This window comes from Nilaparvata lugens, chromosome 8, assembly GCF_014356525.2.
Source record: "Nilaparvata lugens isolate BPH chromosome 8, ASM1435652v1, whole genome shotgun sequence".
NCBI classification, from domain to species: domain Eukaryota; kingdom Metazoa; phylum Arthropoda; class Insecta; order Hemiptera; family Delphacidae; genus Nilaparvata; species Nilaparvata lugens.
Genome location: NC_052511.1, coordinates 28,631,312 through 28,654,729, shown reverse-complemented (window position 1 = coordinate 28,654,729; position 23,418 = coordinate 28,631,312). Strand labels below are relative to the sequence as shown.

Here is a 23,418-nt window from a genome sequence, read left to right as displayed (position 1 = left end):
ATATTTTAACGAGGGTACAAGTAGTCGTCTACGGTCACGTCAACCTATCCCCTCGACTCCACTCCACAAGAAATCACCTCCATTCCAGCTGGCTCTTCATTTGAAAGTTGGAAAATGAAGCCTAACTATCACGTTCTATATGAAAAGGCATTAAGATTCCTAATTTTGATATAATAAGATATTCTCAACATCATGTCTTTGTGAGTGAGCCTTTTCAACCATGGTGCAATCAAGAATAAGTAAGAAACATACTGTATAGAAACAAGTGTATATAAATAATTATTTATCCTCATATATTAATTACCAGACTTCATGTAATACCTCATTTGATAACCAGACTGATAGCTTCATCTGCCATTTCATTGATGGATGAAAATTTGACTGTTCTAGCATTAGGCTCAATTTACTAGTAAACGGTGCGTCTGACGGGAAAATATAACTGAACAAAATGTGTTTAGAATGGTGTTCTACATCTGGTTCGGTTATCAAACGGGCTAATTATCAATTTTTTTTTCTGTTTCAACCAACTTGAAAAAATTTTTCCTAAAAATAACAAAGACGGCGAATATCTCTCGAACGCGATATTTCGCGTTTGACGGGAAAATGTTACTGAACCAAAAGTGCTTAGAATTCAATTCCACATCACAGGGGTGCCCAGCCCCCCCAAGGGCAATGGCGCATGCCCCCCCCCCAATCCATGTGTAATGCCCCCCCCAATCCAAGTGAAATGTCCCCCCCCCAAAGTACCCCAATCCCCAACCCTTTAGTTTTTAACATTAGTCAGTGTATGACAATAAAATTCACATCTTAAGGTGCGTACAGATATACGCGCCACAAACATGAGCAATTCACTTTTAATCAGCTGATGCCAAGCTTTTTATATCTGTATCTTACCGTTTCTGTAAAAATACAGATATAATCAGCTGATTAAAAGTGAATTGCTCATGTTCGCGGCGCGTATATCTGTACGCACCTCTACATTCTAATCTTCCAAAGGACATTATTTACCTTTGGTCTTGTGAGGACTTCTTTCATAATATTGTAAAAATATATACCATCGTTTCTTATCTCTTTTAAAATAGAAATAAAGTATCTTTTTGATATTATTTTTGAGACTAGCAGTGCACCCGTTCTTGTTCGGGAGGACTAGAAAGAACTACATTACATCAGGCAAAACTACATGACACATATTTTAATAGGATATTAAAATATAAGTGAGGGAGGCTTTGCTTTTTAAATGTTAAGGTTACTTATAAAAAGTTGAATAATAATATCATTGATAATTCTTTATTGCAAAAGAATATTGCATAGCAATTTTGGTAAACATTCATACAAATTTGGAACGATTTTATTCATACAATATATACTGTCGGCAAGTTTAGGTATTCTGAATCCTATACTACTAAACGAGCAATTTCTGTTTAGATGTTTTGATGTTCAAATTTTAAGATGTTTATATGTTTGTATTTCACCGGATCTCAAAAACGGCTCTAACGATTCTCACGAAATTCACAACATAGTAGGTTTATAATATAAAAATTCGATTGCACTAGGTCTCATCCCTGGGGAAACTTGCTGAAGGACATTAAAAGAATTTATTCATCCTTGGAAAAATAGCTGATAATTTCGTCGTCTGTTGATGATGGAAGTGAGTAAGCGAGTGCATGTGTGTGGGACTGAGACAAAATTATGACTCAGCTGTTGAACTTTTGTACCTAATTCAATCAGGTACTTAGTGGCAGTAGTACATAAGCCGGTTGAATTTTAATCCTGATTAATTCCAGTAGAACCAATCAGATAAGCTATCTTTTTGAGATGGTCTTCTGTGATTTAGTTCACGTGACATTAATCAGGATTAAAATTTAACATGCTTTTGTGAGAGAAATTTTTGCATTCCTCTGCGAATTAATCTCAATCCACTGTGATTAGATAGAACCTTTCTGTATGAACTATGAATATTTATTATAATTTCTTCTTTTGTAATTTTGTATGCTTTTGTAGGTACTCCAGAGCGGAGCTCGGTGCCCCGATATTTATCATAAATTGGAATAGGTTGTCACTGATGTTGTTTTGTTGGTAGTATTTACTTTTTAACATTACAGAAGTAAATAACACAAGTCGAACAAAATTTATCTTTAAATGGTTTGGTTTTTGGAATAAAGATATCATCTGAACAAGTACATTATATAAATTCTATCTATTAATACCAAATATCGGGACACCGAGCTTTGCTCGTTATTTATTCATTGATAAACAGAACTCAATTCTTTAAAATGATTGGGGAAGGACTAACAGGCACAGCCCAAAACTGTTTCTTCCCCGAATTTTGATTTATTCACTATAAAATTTATAGTTGGAATATTAAATATTCCAAAAAGTAGGTTATGTTTCATACACTTGAATTCAAGTGAAATTTTCAGTCCAAATATTTGAAAACATAAAAGTTCTAATTTAGATTGTTTACATACCAAATTGAATAACAAAATAACACTCACTAATCAATTGGAACTGTAAAATAATGATTAACTTTAAATATTATGATATATACCATCTCATGTCAACAAATCAGATTACTGTATTTTGATCGAGTCAATTAAAATTTCTTGGGAGATACGGTAAGCTAATTGATTACACAGCTGATCTCCCACACAGGCACACGCATCTTCTGTTATCGACAGACGACGAAATCATCATCTGTTTTTCCAAGGATGAATTATCCTTTTCATGTCCTTCAGGGAGTTTTCTCAGGGATGAGACCTGATGCAATCGAATTTTGATATCATAAACCTACTATATTCCGAATTTCGTGAAAATCGTTAGAGCCGTTTCCGAGATCCATTGAACATAAATAACCAGATAACCAGATATAAAAAAGAAAAATATGAACAGATATACATAAATTGCTCACTTAATATAATAGGATAACAACTTATAGTCCAGTCAAATGGTCGTTTTTCAGGAAACAGCCCCGAAAGAGTTTTTTTTATGGTTCTATATATATATTTTGGGGCGCTGAATTCTAATCTGAAATTTGCTGACACGCCAGAGGGCAACTTCACCCCCAAAATTTTGGATTTTTTTTCAAGTTTTCCATTTAATCTCGAGAACCTTGAATTTTTCGAGAAAAAGCATTCTCTATATAATATTAAAGATAATAAAATTTCCAATGAATTGAGTAGTCGCGCAGGACTACTTTTTGGATTTTATATCTGAAGTGTTCCACAAGATACGCAACTTTGAATGTGCGAGAAATTTGTGATATTTCCCCCATTTTCACAGCCTTGCATATGCAACGTTGCATATCTTGTGGAACACTTCAGATAAAAAATCCAAAAAGTGGTCGAGGCTGTGATGAATTTTCCCCTCTTTTCACTCCCATGAAATATACTTCTGTTTTCAATACCGTTCAAAAGTTACAACCAATTGAATAATGATCTGTATTTTCTCATTTTTCTTGCGATTTTACTGTTATTAAAGAGTCTCTAAAATGAGTACAATACATGATAGAAACTTTCGATTGGTCTTAAATGAGAGAAAATTTCATGCTCTATAAGCTGAGTTGCCTTAAATTGAACTTGCATTACTGTTTATATCGAAAAACTGTCGAGACTGTGAAAATGAGAAAAATATCGCATATTTCTTGATTTTTTTTAAACAAACGTATCTTACTTCACGATTATATTTTTACAAAAATCATTCACCTCACATAAAAGAGGAGATTCTTTTCTTCAAATCAAGACCAAGTATCATTTTGAGTTACCGAGACACACAGTTTTGAATATAGAAATTGGTCATTTTTCTATGCACTGAAATATGGGCTAAAATACACTATAGTAGGAATTTCCTATTTTTTTAACAAATTTTAGTGAGATGATACATTATTTTTAACCGCCTTGACGAGCTGATATGAATGAGCTGTAGTACGAGGAGATGTGATCATTCAGTCAAAAGTTATAAGTGATTGAAGTTTTGATCCTGGACGTATCCTTATGTGTGCCCCCCACTAGGAAATACTGAAATCTAAGGAGTGATTCTCATAGAACATAACTCTCGTAAGGATATTTCAGCCAAAATATGTTTCTTTTTTGTTAGGAAGCCATGAAAAGGTATTATAATGAAAATTTGAATTTTGGCTGTAGGACATGATTTTCTATTTTTGGGTGTATTCCCCCTCCCACCTCTTCTAAATTCAAAAACAGGTACCTAAGGAATTCTGTTCAGAATTAATATTGTTAATTCACGTGTGGCTTTCTATCATTACTAGATAAAGATCCTAGTTGTATAGGGTAGAAGTGGTAGGTTTGAATAATTTTGAAACCCCCTTAAAAAATACCCCTTTTTTGAAAACTCTTAGATCCGGAATCAAAAATCGTAGAGTCCTGCACGACCACTCAATTTATTGGAAATTTTATTATCTTCAATATTTTAGAGAATGCTTTCACTCGAAAAGTTAAAGGTTCTCAAGATTAAATGGAAAACTTGAAAAAAATCCGAAATTTTGGGGTTTTTTGGGAGTTTTGGGGGTGAAGCCGCCCTCTGGCATATCAGCAAATTTCAGATTGGAATTCAGCACCCCAAAATACATATAGAACCGACGCAAAAAGTTCTTTCGGGCTGTTTCCTGAAAAACGACCATTTGACTAGACTATTATACAAAACAGAAAAAAGTAATGAAGTATTACAATAATTACTTGATTACTATGTGGTAGTAAATAGGGTGTGAATTTGAAAGATTGAAATTGGTTTTATTTGATATTTTTCACAAATTTTTGACGAGAGAAGTTTTTTCTTCTGTCAAATTCACTAGAGTTGGCAATGTTGTTTATAATTGCATTCCCATTTCAGACAAATTAATATCATCATGAAACGCCTTCGAAATTAAAATAATTATTAGATTAATATGTATATTACAATTCAACTTATCATTGTGCTTTTATGAAAATTAGGTTGCAACAGCAAGGAAACTCAAACACATCAGGACCATTAAAAATTTAAATTAAGCAAAGGTGTTTAGAATAATAGTGGATGATGAAGTTGTAATTTATTTTTGTCAAAGTTACCTTCAAACTCATAAGCTTAAAATTACTAAAATTCCTGCATAAAAAATATTATCAATTGTGCTTATGCTTCATATTGAGTTACACTTAGCAAAATATAACATTGTAAAGGTGGGAAAAATTAACTACATTAGGATATCTCTATTTAATACTTTGATTTTTTAACCATGGTTCAAAATGTTGACATAAAATATAAAAAAAAATCATGCCCCCCCAAAAATGTTGATGGCGCAAATTGCGCCATGCCCCCCCCTTGTGGGCACCCCTGCCACATCATAACCAGTGATAAAAATTGTTTGATCCCTCCTCCCTACGCCGCGGGGGTGTAAGTTGTGCCAACTCTTTAGGTGACAAGTAGTCAGGGTGACACTTTGACGCCCGCGTGCAAGGTGTCATGTAGACGTGAGCCATCCCCGTCTACTTGTCTCCTTTCTAAGGAGGTGACAACTAGTCGGGGGGACACCCTGTCGTGAGGGTGCGAGGTGTCAAGTAGTCGTTTACGGTCATGACTAGTTGGCACCTTTGGTCCATTAGGTGTCAAGTAGTCGGGGGGACAACTTGACGGCAATGATATATTTTTAGGAGGGTACAAGTAGTCGCCTATGGCCAAAATGACCAGGTGTCGAGTAGTCGGGGTGACAACTAGACGGCTACTCTCATTCTTAATTACAAATACAAATAAATTTTATTTCCATTAATATACAAATAAACAATCTAATCAATAAAATGTACATAATATTCAAAAATACAATATATGAAATTTACTACAAATATAAATAAATTGCATTTTTTCGGAAATTAACCTACTCAACTATGGGAAACCCATATTCTAGAGCAGGTGTAGTAGTAATACAATTAAATTTAGAGTGGGGGTGCAAATACATTGGGTAAGTGAGCTCACATATTGTTCGAAATTATGTTTTCTATATTATGTCTTCCAGTTGTTGTGATCCAGTTTTTAACGGCGCATTTAAATTTTGAGTTTTCTATTATGGTGATGTGTACAGGAAGTAAATTGTGGAGTTTTGGTGCTAGGTGGTTGAAGTGTCGTTGGTATGTTGTCTTCCTAGCCACGTTCGTGATAAGTAGGCTTCTATTTCTAGTGTTATGACAGTGGTTTCTATTTTAATTAAAATACCTATATCAAAATTTTCAAATAATCATTATTTTACAGTTTCAAGGGATTAGTGAGCGTTATTTTGTTATTCAATTTGGTTTGTAAAAAATTTAAATTCCAACTTTTCTGTTTTCAAATGTTTGGACTAAAAATTGGACTCAAATTCAAAAGTGTATGGAACATAACCTACTTTTTGGACTACCGTATTTATAGTGTATACATCAAAATTCGGGGAAGAAACAGTTTTTGGGCTGTGCCTGTTGGTCCTTTCTCAACATTTAAGAGAATTGTGTTCTGTGTATCAATAAATAAATATAAACTATGCTTCTATGCTTTTTTACTCCAGAGCGAAGCTCGGTACCCCGACATTAAATTATAAATAGTCTCTAAAACTAGTGAATCCCTGGGTTGGAGAACTCGCTCGAATACGAATATTTTAATATTTAAAACCCGAAAATTTTATTTAGAGTTGGTGGAAAATATAAAAACAGCTAAATATTTCTTTTACAAGAATACTTTGACTGTAGGTTTCATTGGGGGTCCTATTTGAAATGAAAAATTACTCTGTCGCTTCAACATCTTTGTCTCTCATATGAATCCAAATTATTTTTATTTTAATGAGAATTTGGTCATGTGATATATCATTTTGATAGAGAGTTCCAAGAGAAAATGAATGTCGAAAACCACACATTGATATCTCAACCGTATCAATTTGTTGATGTAAAAGTTGTAAATCATGTTGTATTTTAACCAGCTGAAATCATGTGTCAGAGCTTGAAGGACATTCTTGAATGTTTGTTTAGTAAAATAGAGATCCCAGGTTCAAACCATCTCATTACCAAAAGTTTTTTAATCAGGCCACTCCCGTGTTATCGGATGAGCACGTCAAACTGTCGGTCCTGGCTGAAGTATGACAGTCGTAAGGCTTAAATTATATATTCAGGCGAGGTGAGACCTTCCCGCAAAGGACTCCAACAAAAGCAAACAAAAGCCATGCGAATTTACTTTTTACAAAGATTTTAATTATAATAAAAGATAAGCCTCCTCTGGTATTGAACAAAATCAAATTTATATCCATTGTTACATTACAATATACAAAAGTTTTCAATTATTTTTTAGGAAAATTGCATCCGCAAAGAAAAACCCTGAGCGCGGACATAAGTTGTTTACTCAAATATTTTTACTTTAATTCAAAAGAAATTGAATAGGCAGTATATAAATTTTAATCTAAAATTCAAAGACTTTTGAAAGGAAATATGTAAAAGTATACCATAGTCATTTCGATTTATATATATATTTTTTTATTGTAGATATTTATGAACATCAAACTGTTTTGCTATGGCCGTCAAACTCACCTGTTTCTCGCCGTCATGACATGACAGGCTAATCATCCAATTGTCGCTTCCACGGTTACCGATTGTCGACCGACATTTATCGTCATGACATCCAGATTAGCTATTAGTTGAGAATCGCCCTAAACATTCTGAATGTCTAGACAATAATTATTGTTGGCCGTCAATCGGTAACTGTGGAAACGGCCATTCGTATAGCATTCTATCCTGTCGTAACTTGTCGGCAAGAAATTCCAGCAAGAAATTGTTGAGAATTGGAACAGACATTCATAGAAATGAAAATTGAAAAATATAAATTATACACATTTTCAAAGATATCTGTTTCCTGTATCATATTTGAATTTATTTAATATTACACTGAGCTGGAAACTAGTTGTCATTTTTATACACGTAATATATTGTATGTTGATTAGTCGTTTTTTCTATATTTGAAGGTACTGGGGAGTGATAGATGATGCCCTGAAAACTGCTGCAATCGAGAACGGAGCCGAAGTGAGACTGCTGATCAGCTGGTGGGACCACTCCAGAGAATCGGCCAAGTTCTTTCTGCGCTCGCTGGTCGCACTCACTGGAGCCTATCCAGGACTCAATATTTCTGCGGTATGCTATTTTTGAAGTAATTTAATATTATATTACTTGAAGGAGTTATAAGAAGCCATTTTAATATGAAAAAAATCTTGCTGTTGAGGACTATAAGAAATCAATCTTCAAAAATAAGCAATTTTTTTAATGCACTTCTTGCTCGTTAATCTGGTTTCCCCTATCCCGTCATGCAGAGATATCACCAATCTGTTAGCATTTCATTCTATATTTTCATTTTTTAGAAATTTAATTTCAATGATTGACTCACTCCTCCTCCCAAGGCACACTGTCTGCAAAAAAAAAAAATCAATTTTATTTATTTATTTTGAAAGGCAACTCTCTACGAGTATTTTAAGCCCAGGTGATAATGAGGGGATGATGATGAATAACAATGCCGCACAAACGCTTCCATTTGTGATGATTCAATGAATGAATCAAGAGAGATGATGAAATGATATCTGAGAACGAGCAGCACCCAGCCAACACAAAATAAGAGTGAAATAAAACCCCAATCACCTGACAAATCCACAATAAGAACCCACTTGCTACTCACTACTATCTAGTTAAAACTAATACCATTCATGCCCTCTACATGTATACCCCATTAACATATTTAGTTAGACTACTTAGTTCTAGGCAAATTTCAGTTTACTTATATCTGAATCTATAGAGGCCTATTAGAGGTCTAAGAAAAAATCCTGTAACAAATGGCACACACCACAAATTGCAAATATGCGATTCTGGTAGTTAATTTATATAATAGATGGAAGAATAGTGATAAGATTGAGGACAAACAAAACTATTTACAATTCAAAAGAGATTATAGAAAAGCAATTGTCAATTCTAAAATAAAGACCAATGATGAATGTATAGCTAGGGCAAAAAACCAAAGTAAAGCGGCATGGATAATGATCAAAACTGAATCAGCAAATGTGAGACATGAGGAGCAGGAACCACCCATTTCTGTGAATGCTTTGAACGATACTTTGTAAGTGTATCATTTACTATTAATACTAGTAGTAGAACTCCTGCAAATAATCCAGTTTTATTAAACAACTTCAATATGCCTATGAACTTTGAACATAACAGCTTCAAATGGAAAAAGGTTGAACCAAAGTTGGTCCTTGACATTGTTAAAAACTTAAGTTCCTCTATATCAGGCGATGTTTATGACCTGAGTAATGTTATTGTCAAAGGCTTTATTGTGGGTGTACTGATACCACTTACATTTCTTATTAATCAGGTTTTGATGAGTGGAAAATTTCCAGAATGCTTGAAGCTTAGTAGAATTAGTCCCATTTACAAAAAAGGTGATAAGACGCAAGCTAACAGCTATCGACCAATAGCATTAGTACCTATTATTGGTAAAATTATCGAAGCCTGCATGCTTTTACAGTAGTTATATGATTACTTCAACTCCAATAAATTACTCTACTCACATCATTATGGATATAGACCACCATACAACATTCCACCATAACTGCAGTCGAGACCATTGTAAATAAGATATTGGATGCTTTCGAGAAAAAGTTCATAACAGGTGTTTGCCTAATAGATTTACTGAAAGCATTTGAATGCATTTCACTCACTATCCTGGAGAATAAATTGCGCTATTACGGTGTATTAGGTAGCGAGCTGAAAGTTGAAAGTAATCATGTCATACTTAGAAAATAGAAAACAAATCGTAGTAGTCAAAAATAAGAAGTCAGAAGCTCTAAAGGTAGTGGCAGGAGTACCACAAGGGTCAATATTAGAACCATTTCTCTTCTTGATATTCATGAATGATTTTCATTGTAGTATTATTCCTAAGTGTCTTCCCATTTTAAATGCAGATGACACAACTTTAATGTGTTTCCAAAAAAGCGGGACAATGTTGAGTCAATGTTATGGAAAGTATACAGTTATCCACAGCCTGGTTTGAATAAAATAAATTAGCAATCAACAATGATAGAACTAAATATACAGGGTGTCCCACCAAGGTTGTAACAGCCGTTGACCATAGATTCTACTCGACATTTCTGACAAAAAATGTTCAGTAAACGTTTTTCCTATCGACCTTAGTTTTCGAGATATATCGATTTTTCGATATTTTCCGAATATGCCCACTTCCGGTCATTAAATACTCAATAAGTCGAAAACTACTGGTCGAATTTCGATTCCAAGGGTATTGTTGGAAAGAGAAAAACATTTCAAACAAGATTAATGTAATTCTATTTGTTGTTAGATATTTTGTAGTTTTTTATTAGGGCTTAAACTTGAAAAAATGCTATTCTTCAAATTCAAAGTCAAATTTCAAACCGTTTTTTCTCGATTTTTCTCCGGATAATTATAGTAGTTTCAAAAACTTCTCCATTTAATAAGCTTTCGAATGAGTATAAATTCGAAAAGGCAAGTTCCATGATAAAGTGTTCAAAACTGATAATACCTGGAATTAACACCTTCAAAATGAGGAAATTCACAAACAGCATTCATCAAGTGACGATCCTAAGAGTGAAATCACCTGATTATTGCATTATTTTCTGTAGCATATAGCCTAAATCCTATATAAAATATTAATCATACACTTTTACAAGATCCAACAAAATTTATTCATAGAATAATAATTCAAAGTACATGAATGACAGAATTAAAAAACTGATGGTAATCAAGTTGCATATCATGCACACTGCTTACAGGAATTCAAAATAGCCTCCATTTCTTTTTATGCAACTTCTGCTGCCGTTTATCAAGCTTCGAGTTGCCCTTCTCACTTCGTTGGGCCGTGTCTTCATTACTTTAAACGTCAATCGAATTCTGAGAATCAGTTCCTCCCTGGTCTCTACAGGTTCTCTGGAAACTTTACTTTTCACAATCCCCCAAAAATGGAAGTCTATTGGAGTAAGATCAGGTGAGCGTGGTGGCCAACTTACGGGTCCACCTCGGCCAATCCACCGCCAAGGTTAATTGTTATCAAGCCACCCATGGACGTTTTTAGCATATAGAGGGAAGCAGCCATCCAACTAGAGCCACATATTCTGCATAAAATTGAGAGTCACGTCTTCCATCAACTTGTGAAGCTCATTGACCAGAAAGTCCATAAACTCTTCACCATTTATTCTTGCAGGGAAAATGAAAGGTCCAAGTATGTGTTTTGAGGAAATTCACAGCACCAGTTCTTGTGAACGTACTTTTATTTGTGATCTGTCCATATAATGTTTGAAACACAATATTGTGCTAAGATCCAACGGCAAAACGGCATCCTTGAAGCAGTATCAGGTTCATTCAACTCTTGAACTGAACATGAAATAGTCGAAAGTTATTCTTCTACAATATTCTTTGAACTATCATTCTTGAAACATCCAACATCCCAGCTGCCCACCGGATACTGGATCAAGGATTCTGCTCGAAATACTTTAGAATAAGATTCTCAAATGGTTCAGAAATTAAGACGGGCCTCTCGTACCTTGAAACGGATCCTAGACCCTAACGATTTTGACATTTGTCAATCTTAAAAACGTGTTATGAAATGGGTGTTTTCAGCTAGGAAAACGTCTCTTATATACTCTCTCTGCCTCTCTTGAATTTATTATTTATTATTTATTATTATTATAATTTTTACAATAAAGCACTGAATGGGAGAGAAAAACTAAGGATACTCCTTGTACTATTTCTCTCCCAAATTTAGATAATATTATTTTAAAAGTCCGAAATGAGGTTATGATTCCACTTTTCTGAAATTTAGTCCTTTTTCACTCAAAAACAACAGGAACTAAGAATTTTGAATTTTGAAGGTTGAGAAACTGGATAGAAAACAAAAATATCACACTCAAATCACTAATAATTGAAACATTTTCACGTAATTTTACAAAATTTGGAGCCAGAAAAATAGAACTTATTTTTCAGCACAGCTGACACTCATATCATATCATATCATGCAATTTGTGAATTGCATCCACACTCTCCATACACCAATAACATGTTCAAGTACTCAATCAAGGTAAATTTCATGATAATGAACGCGAACACTACTCTACTAGCCAAAGTTGAGAAAGTTGGTATCATGCCAATTAACTGGAAAGCACACTGAAAACTATACTGGAAATAGGCTGAAACATAAACTTCTTGTTATTTTATTCAGGATTTCTGGTATAGAAAATAATGCAAGTTATTGAAAAATTCATATCATTGTAGAATGTTATAATATTGATAAAAACTTGTGAACATTGTCAGAGAGAAATCAGATGACTTCACCCTTAGGATCACCACTGTTTGTGAATTTTCTCATTTTGAAGGTGTTCATTCCAGATATTATCAGTTTTGAACACTTTATGATGAAACTTTTAGAATTTATACTCAGTCGAAAGCTAGTATCGATCGAGCAGTCGTAGCAAGCAGACGTAGTTTTTTTAGTGAGAGTAGTTGAAATAGTGTATGCAATAGTTAAAGTGCTGAGTTCAGTGTTTTTATTGTTGTGCGTGAGTTCAGTGCCCTGCGCCGAAAAATCAGTTCTGTGCTGAATTACTATCTAGTCCGGCTAAGGAATGTAAAGAATGTGAGGAATGTCGACTCCCAAAAGACTGCCGACCTTCCTACTGCCAGAGTTGGAAGAGGAGGAGGAAACAGAGGACGACGCAACTATGAGTCAACTAACACCGGCTAGGAGCGTTGAACCAGCGTCAATGATTGGAAACGTCAACACTTCCCCAGAATCGTTTCTAAAAACGAATCAACTAAAAACTGCAACGGAGCAGTTTTTGTACAATGCATGGAAAGAAGTCACTTTCCAACAGAGTGAAGAGAGAGAAAGAATACATAAGCTGGAAAAGGAGTTGGAGAGAGCACGGTTGGAGATTAATCAGCTGAAAGAGATGTTTTCATCAGCATCTACAACCACACAGAATCTTCAATCTTCAGCTTCACATACAATGCAACCAGCCTCTTCTAGAAGTAGCAATAAAAGTTATTCACCACCGAATTGGGAGGAAGAAGAGAAAATGGTAGCATCAGAGACTGCATGGATTCTCCCTAAACAAAAGAAGAGAAAAATCCGTGACTCACCAGAAAAAATAAGGCCTGCAACTGATTCTACAAGTATGAAACCGACAGAAAAGAAAAACAAGCCACCACCAGTCATATTAAGCAATATACAAGAGTATTCGAAAATTAAAGAGGCATTGAAATCGAAAAATCTCAATTTCAGTGCCAACATGATGAACAACCAGCTAAAATTGAATGTTGAAACTGAACAAGAATACAGAGATTTAACTAAGATGTTGAATGAAGCTAAATATGAATGGCACACGTACGAAAATAAACAAACTCGTCCAATTCTTGTCATGGCTAAAGAGCTCCATCCATCATGCGATCCAGAGGATATAAAGAACGATCTTCTAAGCAGAGGCTTTCAAATAATCAGTGCTGTCAACAAAATGAAAAAAGTGAAGAAGGATGGAAAAGAACACATTATCAGACTTCCAATGTTCATGTTAACATTCAAGAATACAGAAGATACAAAAAGAATATTTGAAATTAAACATATTTGCTACATGAAAGTGAAAATTGAATCAATTAGAAGTAATAAAATTATTTGTAATTGGTTATACGAGACTGGTGCCTATAACTCTGAACATCTGCTGGAGCCTTTGTACTCTTAATTTATAAAAGAGTAAGTCAGACATACCGTTTAAGAAGTCCCCTAGCTTTGGAATCAGGAAAAATGTTTGCCATCTGCAAAACTATAATATAAATGACTTGCCTTTTATGTACCTACCTTGATTCTTATTTATCTCCTTTCATTGCCGCTGTTCTTTGCTCAAAACTTTTTATTTTTTCTTTTCATTTTTGAATTTTTCATTTGACACTTTCTATTTCAAATTACTTAGTATATGACGGTACTCGTCCCACACACAAGTCTATGACTCATGTGGGACTATACCTTTATTGCTGGGTCAGAGCACTTTGATTGGGTATTGTGTAGGCTATTCATTACATGTTTATTTTTATTTATTTTTTCTAATGGAGGTTTGTATTTTTTTTTAATCATGTTACTTATTTAATTTACGTTTTGCAAAATAAGACCTTCAAGACTTTGTTGATTATTGGATTCTTCTGTATGTCTATCGATTTAGTCTTGCAACTATAGTTATTCATGTAGTTTAGCCTAGATCAAAAAATTTGTTCTAATCATTAGTCATTGTGTGCTGAATACCTCAATAAAGAATTATTGAATTGAATTGAATATCAATAATAATAGAAAACAAGAAATAGAAATATTTCTAAAGACACGAAATATAGATGTTTGCCTCATCTCTGAAACCCATTCAACTGAGCAGACTCACTTCAAAATCAATGGATATAATGTTTACGAAACTATTCATCCTCAAAATCAGGCAAGAGGTGGAAGTGCTGTAATAGTGAAGGAGAGTATTAAACACTATGAAGACTTCAGTATTCAAAGTAATGAAATACAGCTAACTGTAGTTGGAATAGAGTCCATCAACCAGAAAATACTTGTTGGAGCTGCATATTTTCCACCACGTTACAATTTAAAGAAAAATGATTATACAAATATTTTTCATCAGCTTGGAGATAGATTCATAGTGGGTGGAGATTTTAATGCTAAGCATAAGGATTTGGGTTCAAGACTCACGACTACCAAAGGAAAAGAACTCAGAGAGGCTATCCAGGAGCTGGGCTGCGAATTCCATTCAACAGGGACACCTACGTATTGGCCAACAGATTTGAATAAAACTCCAGATCTTCTAGATTTCTTCATAACAAAGAGAATATCCAGTAATTTTATCGACATTGAAGAGAGCTTTGACCTGGATTCTGATCATTCAGCTGTAATTCTCACACTTAGTGAACGAATAATAAAGAAAGAAGACAGACCAATGTTAGTCAACAGAACAACAGGCTGGGAAGCTTTTAAAGTGGATTTGGAGAATGAAATCAACTTGAATATTCCACTTAGAACAACTGAGCAGCTAGATGAAGCCGCAGAAAATTTCATGTGGCAAATCCAGAAATCAGCCTGGAAAAACACCAGACAATATACCAGGAAAACAAAAGGATGCAATTACCCTCTGGAGATTCGACAACTTGTTTTAGAAAAACGAAGGGCAAGAAGAAGATGGCAACAAACTCGTGATCCTGGTGACAAAAATATCTTGAATAACAAAACACAACAATTGAGAAGAGAGATAAGGAAACTAACTGAGGAATCTATTAATAACTACCTTCAAAATTTGACAGCTGATGCCAGTACAGATTATTCATTATGGAAAGCAACAAAAAGAATTAAGCGGCCAATATTACAATCCCCTCCAATTAGAAAACCAGATGGTACTTGGGCAAGAAATAACAGAGAAAAGGCGGATTTATTTGCTAATCATCTAGAATAAATCTTCCAGCCAAACAACATTCAATCTGAAATTGATCCTGAAGAAGATATAATAGATGATTTAGATATAGAGATTGATCCAGTTTCTATAAATGAGGTTCAAGAAGAAATAAAATATAATCTGAATACCAAAAAAGCACCTGGGTTTGATCTGATTACAGTTGAAATCTTGAAGAAACTTCCAAGGAAAGGTATTGTCATGCTAACATACTTATTCAATGCATCACTCCGATTACAGCATTTTCCTACAATCTGGAAGGTGGCAGAAGTCATTATGTTGCAAAAGCCTGGGAAATGTCCTCAAGAAGCAAAATCATACCGCCCAATATCTCTTCTACCTGTAATTTCAAAGCTTTTTGAGAAATTGCTAATGAAGAGATTGACTCCCATCATAAGTAGCAGGAATCTTATACCAGCCTATCAATTTGGTTTCGGGCAGAAGCACTCAACCCTGGACCAAGTACATAGAATCACTAATGTAATAGAGTAGTCATTAGAGAAAAAATCGATATGTTCAGCAATCTTCCTTGATGTGGCACAGGCATTTGACAAAGTGTGGTATGAAGGACTGATCATTAAACTTCATAAAATTCTCCCCACTCAACTTGTAAAACTTTCAAAATCATACATCAACAACAGATTATTCAGAGTGAAACAAGGTGCCGACGTCTCCGAATTGAAGGAAATAAGGGCTGGAGTTTCACAGGGTAGTGTTCTTGGACCAGTTCTTTATGTGCTGTACACAAGCGATCTTCCTGAATTGGATGCAGTGACAATAGCTACTTTTGCTGATGATACTGCAATACTGGCAGAAGGGGAAACAGTACAAGAAGCAGCCACAAAACTACAGAATGCTAGCAACAGATTCAGTGACTGGACCAAAAAATGGAGAATTCGATTAAATGAGATGAAGTCTATTCATATCAACTTCACAAACAAAATTATCATTGAACCGATTCGAATAAATCTGAATGGGAATGTAGTACCACACAGCAACACAGCAAAATACCTTGGAATGACTCTTGACACCAAGTTGAAATGGAAAGAGCATATCAAGATGAAAAGGAGCGAGCTAGGACTCAAATACAGTAAAATCTATTGCCTGTGGGGCATCAATCACAACTCTCATTGGACAACAAGTTATTGATTTACAAACAAATTCTAAAACCTGTCTGGACGTATGGAATTCAGCTTTGGGGCTGCTCTAGAACTTCTAACATCAGTCAGATTCAAACATTCCAAAACAAAGTACTGCGGAACATGGTGAATGCGCCCTGGTACATAAGGAACAGCGATTTGCACCGAGATCTGCACATCCCCTATGTGACCTGTGAGATAAGACGATTGGCAGCCCATCATGAGTCACGTCTTCATCAACACGACAACACCGAAGTCATCCAACTACTAGACAACACTGAACTCACTAGGAGGTTGAAGAGAACAAAGCCCTTCGAGTTGGTGTAGTGCTAGTGGAGTGATTAAAGTATATTGAATAAAAGTGTAGTGAAATAATTTAAGAGGCATGTCTAGGAAGGCTGTTCAAAAAGTGTAGTACTAGGTAAATTTAACTGATGAGATGGGGAACGGGGTCAAAAAGCATGCTGGCTCAAAAACATCGGTCTTCATAGCTCTACTCTCTCTCAATCGATGCGCTCTCTCACACATCAGTCTTCTCTTTCTAGAGAAAGAAGTTCATTACTTCAGTAGCACCACTATCACAATTGACACGCGCACTCACTCTCACATCAGTCTTCTATTCCTAGAAAAGTCCATTATTATTATTATTATTATACACTGCATTGTCTACTCATTGGCCAGTTTCACACGGCAGAGACCTCGCTCCTGGAATATCATATTACAGAAGATCATATTTCATATTTTGCAGCTCTCCTGTACTTTCACATGGGGATCTTACGAATAAGCCGACAGATCTAACAACTATGCCGACGTTTGCTCAAACCTATGACTCATCACTTTTTCTCAAAGTCTAACTTCCTTAAAAATATAGATAGAAGATTTCTGATTTCGGATTTGGATTCAGCGACCCCAAATTCTTTAAAGCGTAAGTCCCATTTTCAAAAATACCCGAAAACAAGGGAGTTATAGCTGTTTTTAATATAGCTTTCCATTATCATATGATTATATAGTACATACTAAGATAATAATACTCCTGCCTCACAAAGGGACAGGCAAAGGTTTTAAGAAGTTTTTGAACACCTGAGAAGTTTATACATAAACATTTTTAATTTTTAAAAGTTCTAGTTTTCCAAAAAAATATTGAACTATGAAAAGATGAATCCAAATATGAAATCATAAATCATCTCCACTCATCACCCAATAAAATAGGAGGAAAAGGAATGTTGTACAGTAAAATTCACTGAATTTCAATTGTCATTCAACAATCCAATTTATCAGGTTCAAATCGTTGAATATCACTTTAAATTCTCAGCAATTATTGACTATTCTTTTTACAATCAGAAAAATCTATTATGAACATACAGTATAAACATTGTGCTGATCTGAATCGATCTATGGTAATAATAGGAATTGAAAGAATAGAAAATGTCATGGCATTCCAAGTAGTGATGTCTGTGTATTAGAACTGCTGAGTTGATAATGCATACTGAAAAAAAGTCATGAATAGCTCAGACCAGCCTGGCGACTTTGATGCTTTTGAAACCGGAATCTTGTTTTATTTTTATTAAAGAATGATACGGAATGAAAACCATGTATCATAGTACAAAGCTTTGTATCATGAGTAAGATTGACAATCATGGCTTGTCGATTTTAGTTGCTGACCTAAATCCTCATTCCTCAGTCGTAGAACTATGGACCAAGCGCGAGCATTTGCCTTTTATGTCATATACCGTCGACACAAACTTATGAAATTTATGAAAAGCTTGATAGCTTGAATAGTGATCTGATATTTGTTACACGTTTTTATTCTAAGACATAATATGTCTTGTAGACTAATTTTTAATGTTTCTTCAATCGGCAGGAAAACTTTGGTTTTTCAAAGTTATCTTACTCCCTTATTTTGGGGTATTTCCAGAAATCAAGATAAATAACCTACCAAATTTCCTACACGAATACAGTGTAAGTTGTATTATAATAGCTAGAGTACTTACGTACTGTATAGTACAGTACCTGTTCGTTTTTACCGTATAATTATATGATAATAGAAAGCTTTATTAAAAACAGCCATAACTTCCTTGTTTTCGGATATTTTCGAAAACGGGACTTACGCTTTAAAGAATTTGGGGTCGCTGAATCCAAATCCGAAATCAGAAATCTTCTATCTATATTTTTAAGGAAGTTAGACTTTGAGAAAAAAGTGATGAGTCATACTTTGTGGAAACGGCGGCGTAGTTGTTAGATCTTGCCTCTGCTTGCCTCGAGGGGAAAAGACGTGACAAAACGAGGTTCCTGGATAGGAGTCACCATGTGAAAGACACGATTTGACTCAATGTACTTCGACAAAAAAACGAGAACACTGTTCAGTGTTCAAGTTGCACGTCTCCTATCGTGTGAAAGAGGCCATTCTGCGGCTGCTCTAACATGACTGATCTGCTTTTGAGTAGCCTGGCTATTATAGATGGTATTCTATTGCTTCAACAGTGTCATCAAAGAACACTTCATTTGACTAATTCTTCTAAAAGGACATACAAGTTCATTAATATATGAGTGCACTATCTATATAATAAAAGCGGAATGGCACTCACTGACTGACTTACTCACTCACTCGCAGAACTAAAAATCTACCAGACCAAAAACGTTCAAATTTGGTAGGTATGTTCAGTTGGCCCTTTAGAGGCGCACTAAGAAATCTTTTGGCGATATTTAACTCTAAGGGTGGTTTTTAAGGGTTTAAAGTTCGTCTTTTAGCATGTATATTCTTCTTATTCCAATATCTTAGAATTATAATTGAAATGTCCATACCATATGTTAATATAGAACTATAATCTAGAGAGATCACAGTTGTTCTGTTCCTCTTCGAAACAGTTGTTCTGGTAATTAAATTAAATTTTTTTTCAGATTGGCATTGAGTTGAGTTGACTTTGTTAGGTTGGCACCAAGTTGAAGATTGAAATGCATTTATCAAGGACCTCCTAAATACCAATTTATCCAGTACCTCCTAAATACCTATTTAGGATATATACCTATATATACCTATATAGGATAAATACCTATTTAGGGGGTCCTGATTTATCGAGGAAAAATTGATTGGGTACTGCTACTTCAATCAGAGCTATTCCTGGGAATATTATATTACTACTAGCCGTCAGGCTTGCTTCGCTCCCCTGGACCCCCGACTGGATTTTCCAAGAATGAGATCAGCAGGCTCGTTTCGCTCGCCTGCATTTTTCATTTGTGCATTTTTATCATATGTTACGACGATCCAGTCGGGGGTACAGACTAAATGTCTGGCTAAACGGATATGGCGAGCAAAGCGAGCCTGACGACTAGTATTATATAGATACCTACAGTAAGTGCTGAAGGCTGTTAATAAAATGGTTTATGCATAGACAAATAAAAATCATGATTCTTCATTCTTGAGATTTAAATATATTTATTTTGATTCTAGATAGGAATTAATTTTTCCAGTAATAATATTGTTTGGAGTACAGGATCAAATATTTCAATGTATTTATGTATATTATCAGGGAAAATCACAAACAAAAAATGATTCCAATAATATAATGAATCAAATTGGTTTTTATTATCCATGATAACATGAAACAGCTGTTATATAGCTAAGGTGAACGTTATATTTTCGAGCTCAAAATTTAAGTGGTTTTATTCTTTATTTTGTGAATTTAAAGTTTTTTTCATGTTTTTACAAAAGTTTTACTATCAATCTATCAAAATTTAAAATTGTTTGTTTTATTCTAATCTATACTCTCAGATTGTGATTTGGTGTAGAAAATTGAAATGGACATAACCTATGTATAATATTTGCACAATTTGAAACTGAATTAGGAAATTGAAAAAGTTTTGGGCAATAACCTGTTTTTTCTTTCCCGATCATTATATTGTTTGTGGTAATCTAATAAATAAATAAATAATTAACAGGGCACAACAATTCAAATCATACAACAACGCTAAATATTATAACGCTACAATGATTCATAAGCATAGTTTTATTCAGAAGCAAAGTACTTGTGACTGTATTAGCACGATTCAGAACTGGGCTAATATACGGTAGCAAATATTACGAGAAGTACCTAATTCCTGATTCACCAAAACAAGTGCAGATCACCATGTACAACGGCCTGTAAACAACTGAACAATGGACAGTTGATAACTGTCTATTTTTCTATTTTATAAACAATCGAATTCATTTCTGGTCAATTATGAATTTAATAGAATCTACCGCGCAGGCGCCAGCAGGCGCCTAAACCCAAAAAAGTTATGATTCATATAAGCATAATTTTATTCAGAAGCAAAGTATTTGTGATTCTGCACGATTCAGAAAACATTCCAAACAAGAAGATCGTCAGTCGTTACAATATTGACCCTATTGGAAACCCCCCCTCACTACAATGACAAGGACGCAGTCTGCGCAATCTCCCCCCCCCCCACAACGTTACCACTCCTGGACAATGACAATGTATAGTGTCATACTGTACATTAGTTTTTGCATTTCACCTTTCTTCCAATTGAATACTTGTACCCTATTACCACTTCAAAGAAAGTAAATGTAAATAAAAAAAAAGTGAACAGAGAATTGGCTTATCTTGGAAATCTTGCAGTATACTAAAAGTATTTTTTTATTGCAGAAATTTTCGTTGAAGCATGAACGAAATATATATTCATTCATATTATCCAATAACTTACTTTTTTCGAGAATTTAGGAATGATTGGTTGTTTTCTAATTACAGTATAAGAAAAAAACATGTAAAACTTGATCTCTCCAAAACTAAATTTTTCCCGGGTAGTTTCATGTAAAGTTCTTGGGTTGAATTTGAATTGCCATGCATGGCCCAACATGGATAATAAAGAATTCGATGAGAGAAGAATGAACCATGTCTCCAAAATAGCTGTACAAATAGAATATAGTACAGATTTTATGTGATTGAAATGGAATGGGAATAAATAATAATATGGATGTCAAACTACTGTATAAGCATATAGAATAATAGAGCATAATTATATGAATATAGTATATAACATAAAACACAATAGCGCAGACAAGAAGACAGGCAATATTATCTCATTGAACAAAAACAATCAATTGCTTCGACAACCGAAAACCAGTTTTCCGGTTCTCCGGTGTGAGTGCGTGTACTCACAATCATAGAAGTTGGGACTGTGTTAGTGAGTTCGACCACACTTTTTCGAAAGGCTAGTAGGGAATTGAAGCTTTCTCGATTCAGAGTTCTTTGCAGGTACTTCGTTCTAGCGTGTTTCGGACGCTATTTTCCAACCGATAATCATGAAAATAGTACCAAATTGTTCAGAAAGATTTGGACATCTGGCGCCGTACCGCTAAATTTTGATATCACTTATCAATTTTTTCCTATTGAACGTCAAACTTTGCCAAATTTTCTCCAAGTTCATCGAATTTTAAAGTCATTTTATAGTTGGAAAATTGGAATTTGGCGGTACGGCGCCAGATGTCCAAATCTTTCTGAACAATTTGGTACCATTTTCATGATTATCGGTTGGAAAATAGCGTCCGAAACACGCTAGAACGAAGTGCCTGTTTCAGCCCTTTTTCCGAATTATAACATTGCTCTTAATGTAGTGAAATTATAGATTGGAACTGTAGGCTTCACTGGAAGACTTTAGCAATAAAAATTAATTTAGGATAAGAAATAACAGAACAAAATTAATGATTAGTCCTAGTGACTAGTTTTAATAGAAATAACAAAAACAAAAAAAAAGTCGAAAGCTTATGAAATGGAGAAGTTTTTGAAATATTGAAACCACTATAATTACCTGGAGAAAAATCAAGAAAAAACTATTTGAAATTTGACTTTGAATTTGAAGAATAGCATATTTTCAAGTTTAAGCCCTAATAAAAAACTACAAAATATCTAACAACAAATAAAATTACTTCAATCTTGTTTGAAATGTTTTTCTCTTTCCAACAATACTCTTTGAACTTGAAATTTGACCAGTAGTTTTCGACTTATTGAGTATTTAATGACCGGAAGTGGGCATATTTTGAAAATATCGAAAAATCGATATATCTCGAAAACTAAGGTCGATAGGAAAAATGTTTACTAAACATTTTTTGTCAGAAATGTAGAGTAGAATCTATGGTCAACGGCTGTTACAACATTGGTGGGACACTCGGTATATAATTCTCACTAGTTAATAATATTTGTGAGAATAGAGCAGTGAAGCTATTGGGATTGTATGTAGATACTAAGTTAAGCTGGAAGAAACAAGTTGAATTTGTATGTAGGAAAGTTTCCAGAGTTGTATTTCTTATAAGAATTTCTTATTGTATGAGTACACAAACATTAATAACAACTTATTCTGGCCTGTTCCACTCTCTGATTAGCTATGGGGTTATGCTTTGGGGCAACAGCAGCAATTCAAAAAATGTTCTTATTCAACAAAAAAGTTATTAGAATTATTGCTGACCTACAGCAAAGAGATTCCTGTAGAGAGTTTCATAAAATTTGGAATAATGACAGTACCTTCATTGTATATTTATCACAATTCGCTACAGGTTAAGAACAAATTAAACAGTTTCTCTCGCAACAGTGATAATCATGAATATAATACCAGAATAAACACTGATCTCCAAATTCCTTACGTAAGACTGTCCAAAGTTAAGTAAACGGAACACGTGACATCCTTTTTAAAAAGATTTATTCAAGAAACAAACCGGCATAGTGACTGCCCAAAATACAGAAATGAGACAAAGAATCTTAATTACTAGAGCTTTTATACTATTCTAAGTGCTGTATCAGC

The 23,418-nt window shown here is 34.4% G+C and overlaps 1 protein-coding gene across 2 annotated transcripts in view; it reads left to right on the top strand.

Annotated features, from left to right (window-relative positions):
• Positions 1 to 23,418, top strand: part of LOC111062648 (5'-3' exonuclease PLD3) — a 111,503-nt gene that overhangs the window by 78,344 nt on the left and 9,741 nt on the right. For both annotated transcript variants that reach the window (XM_039434444.1, XM_039434445.1), the window contains exon 9: positions 7,961 to 8,126. In XM_039434444.1, the coding sequence (XP_039290378.1) occupies positions 7,961 to 8,126 (166 nt within the window). The remainder of the gene's footprint in view (positions 1 to 7,960; positions 8,127 to 23,418) is intronic.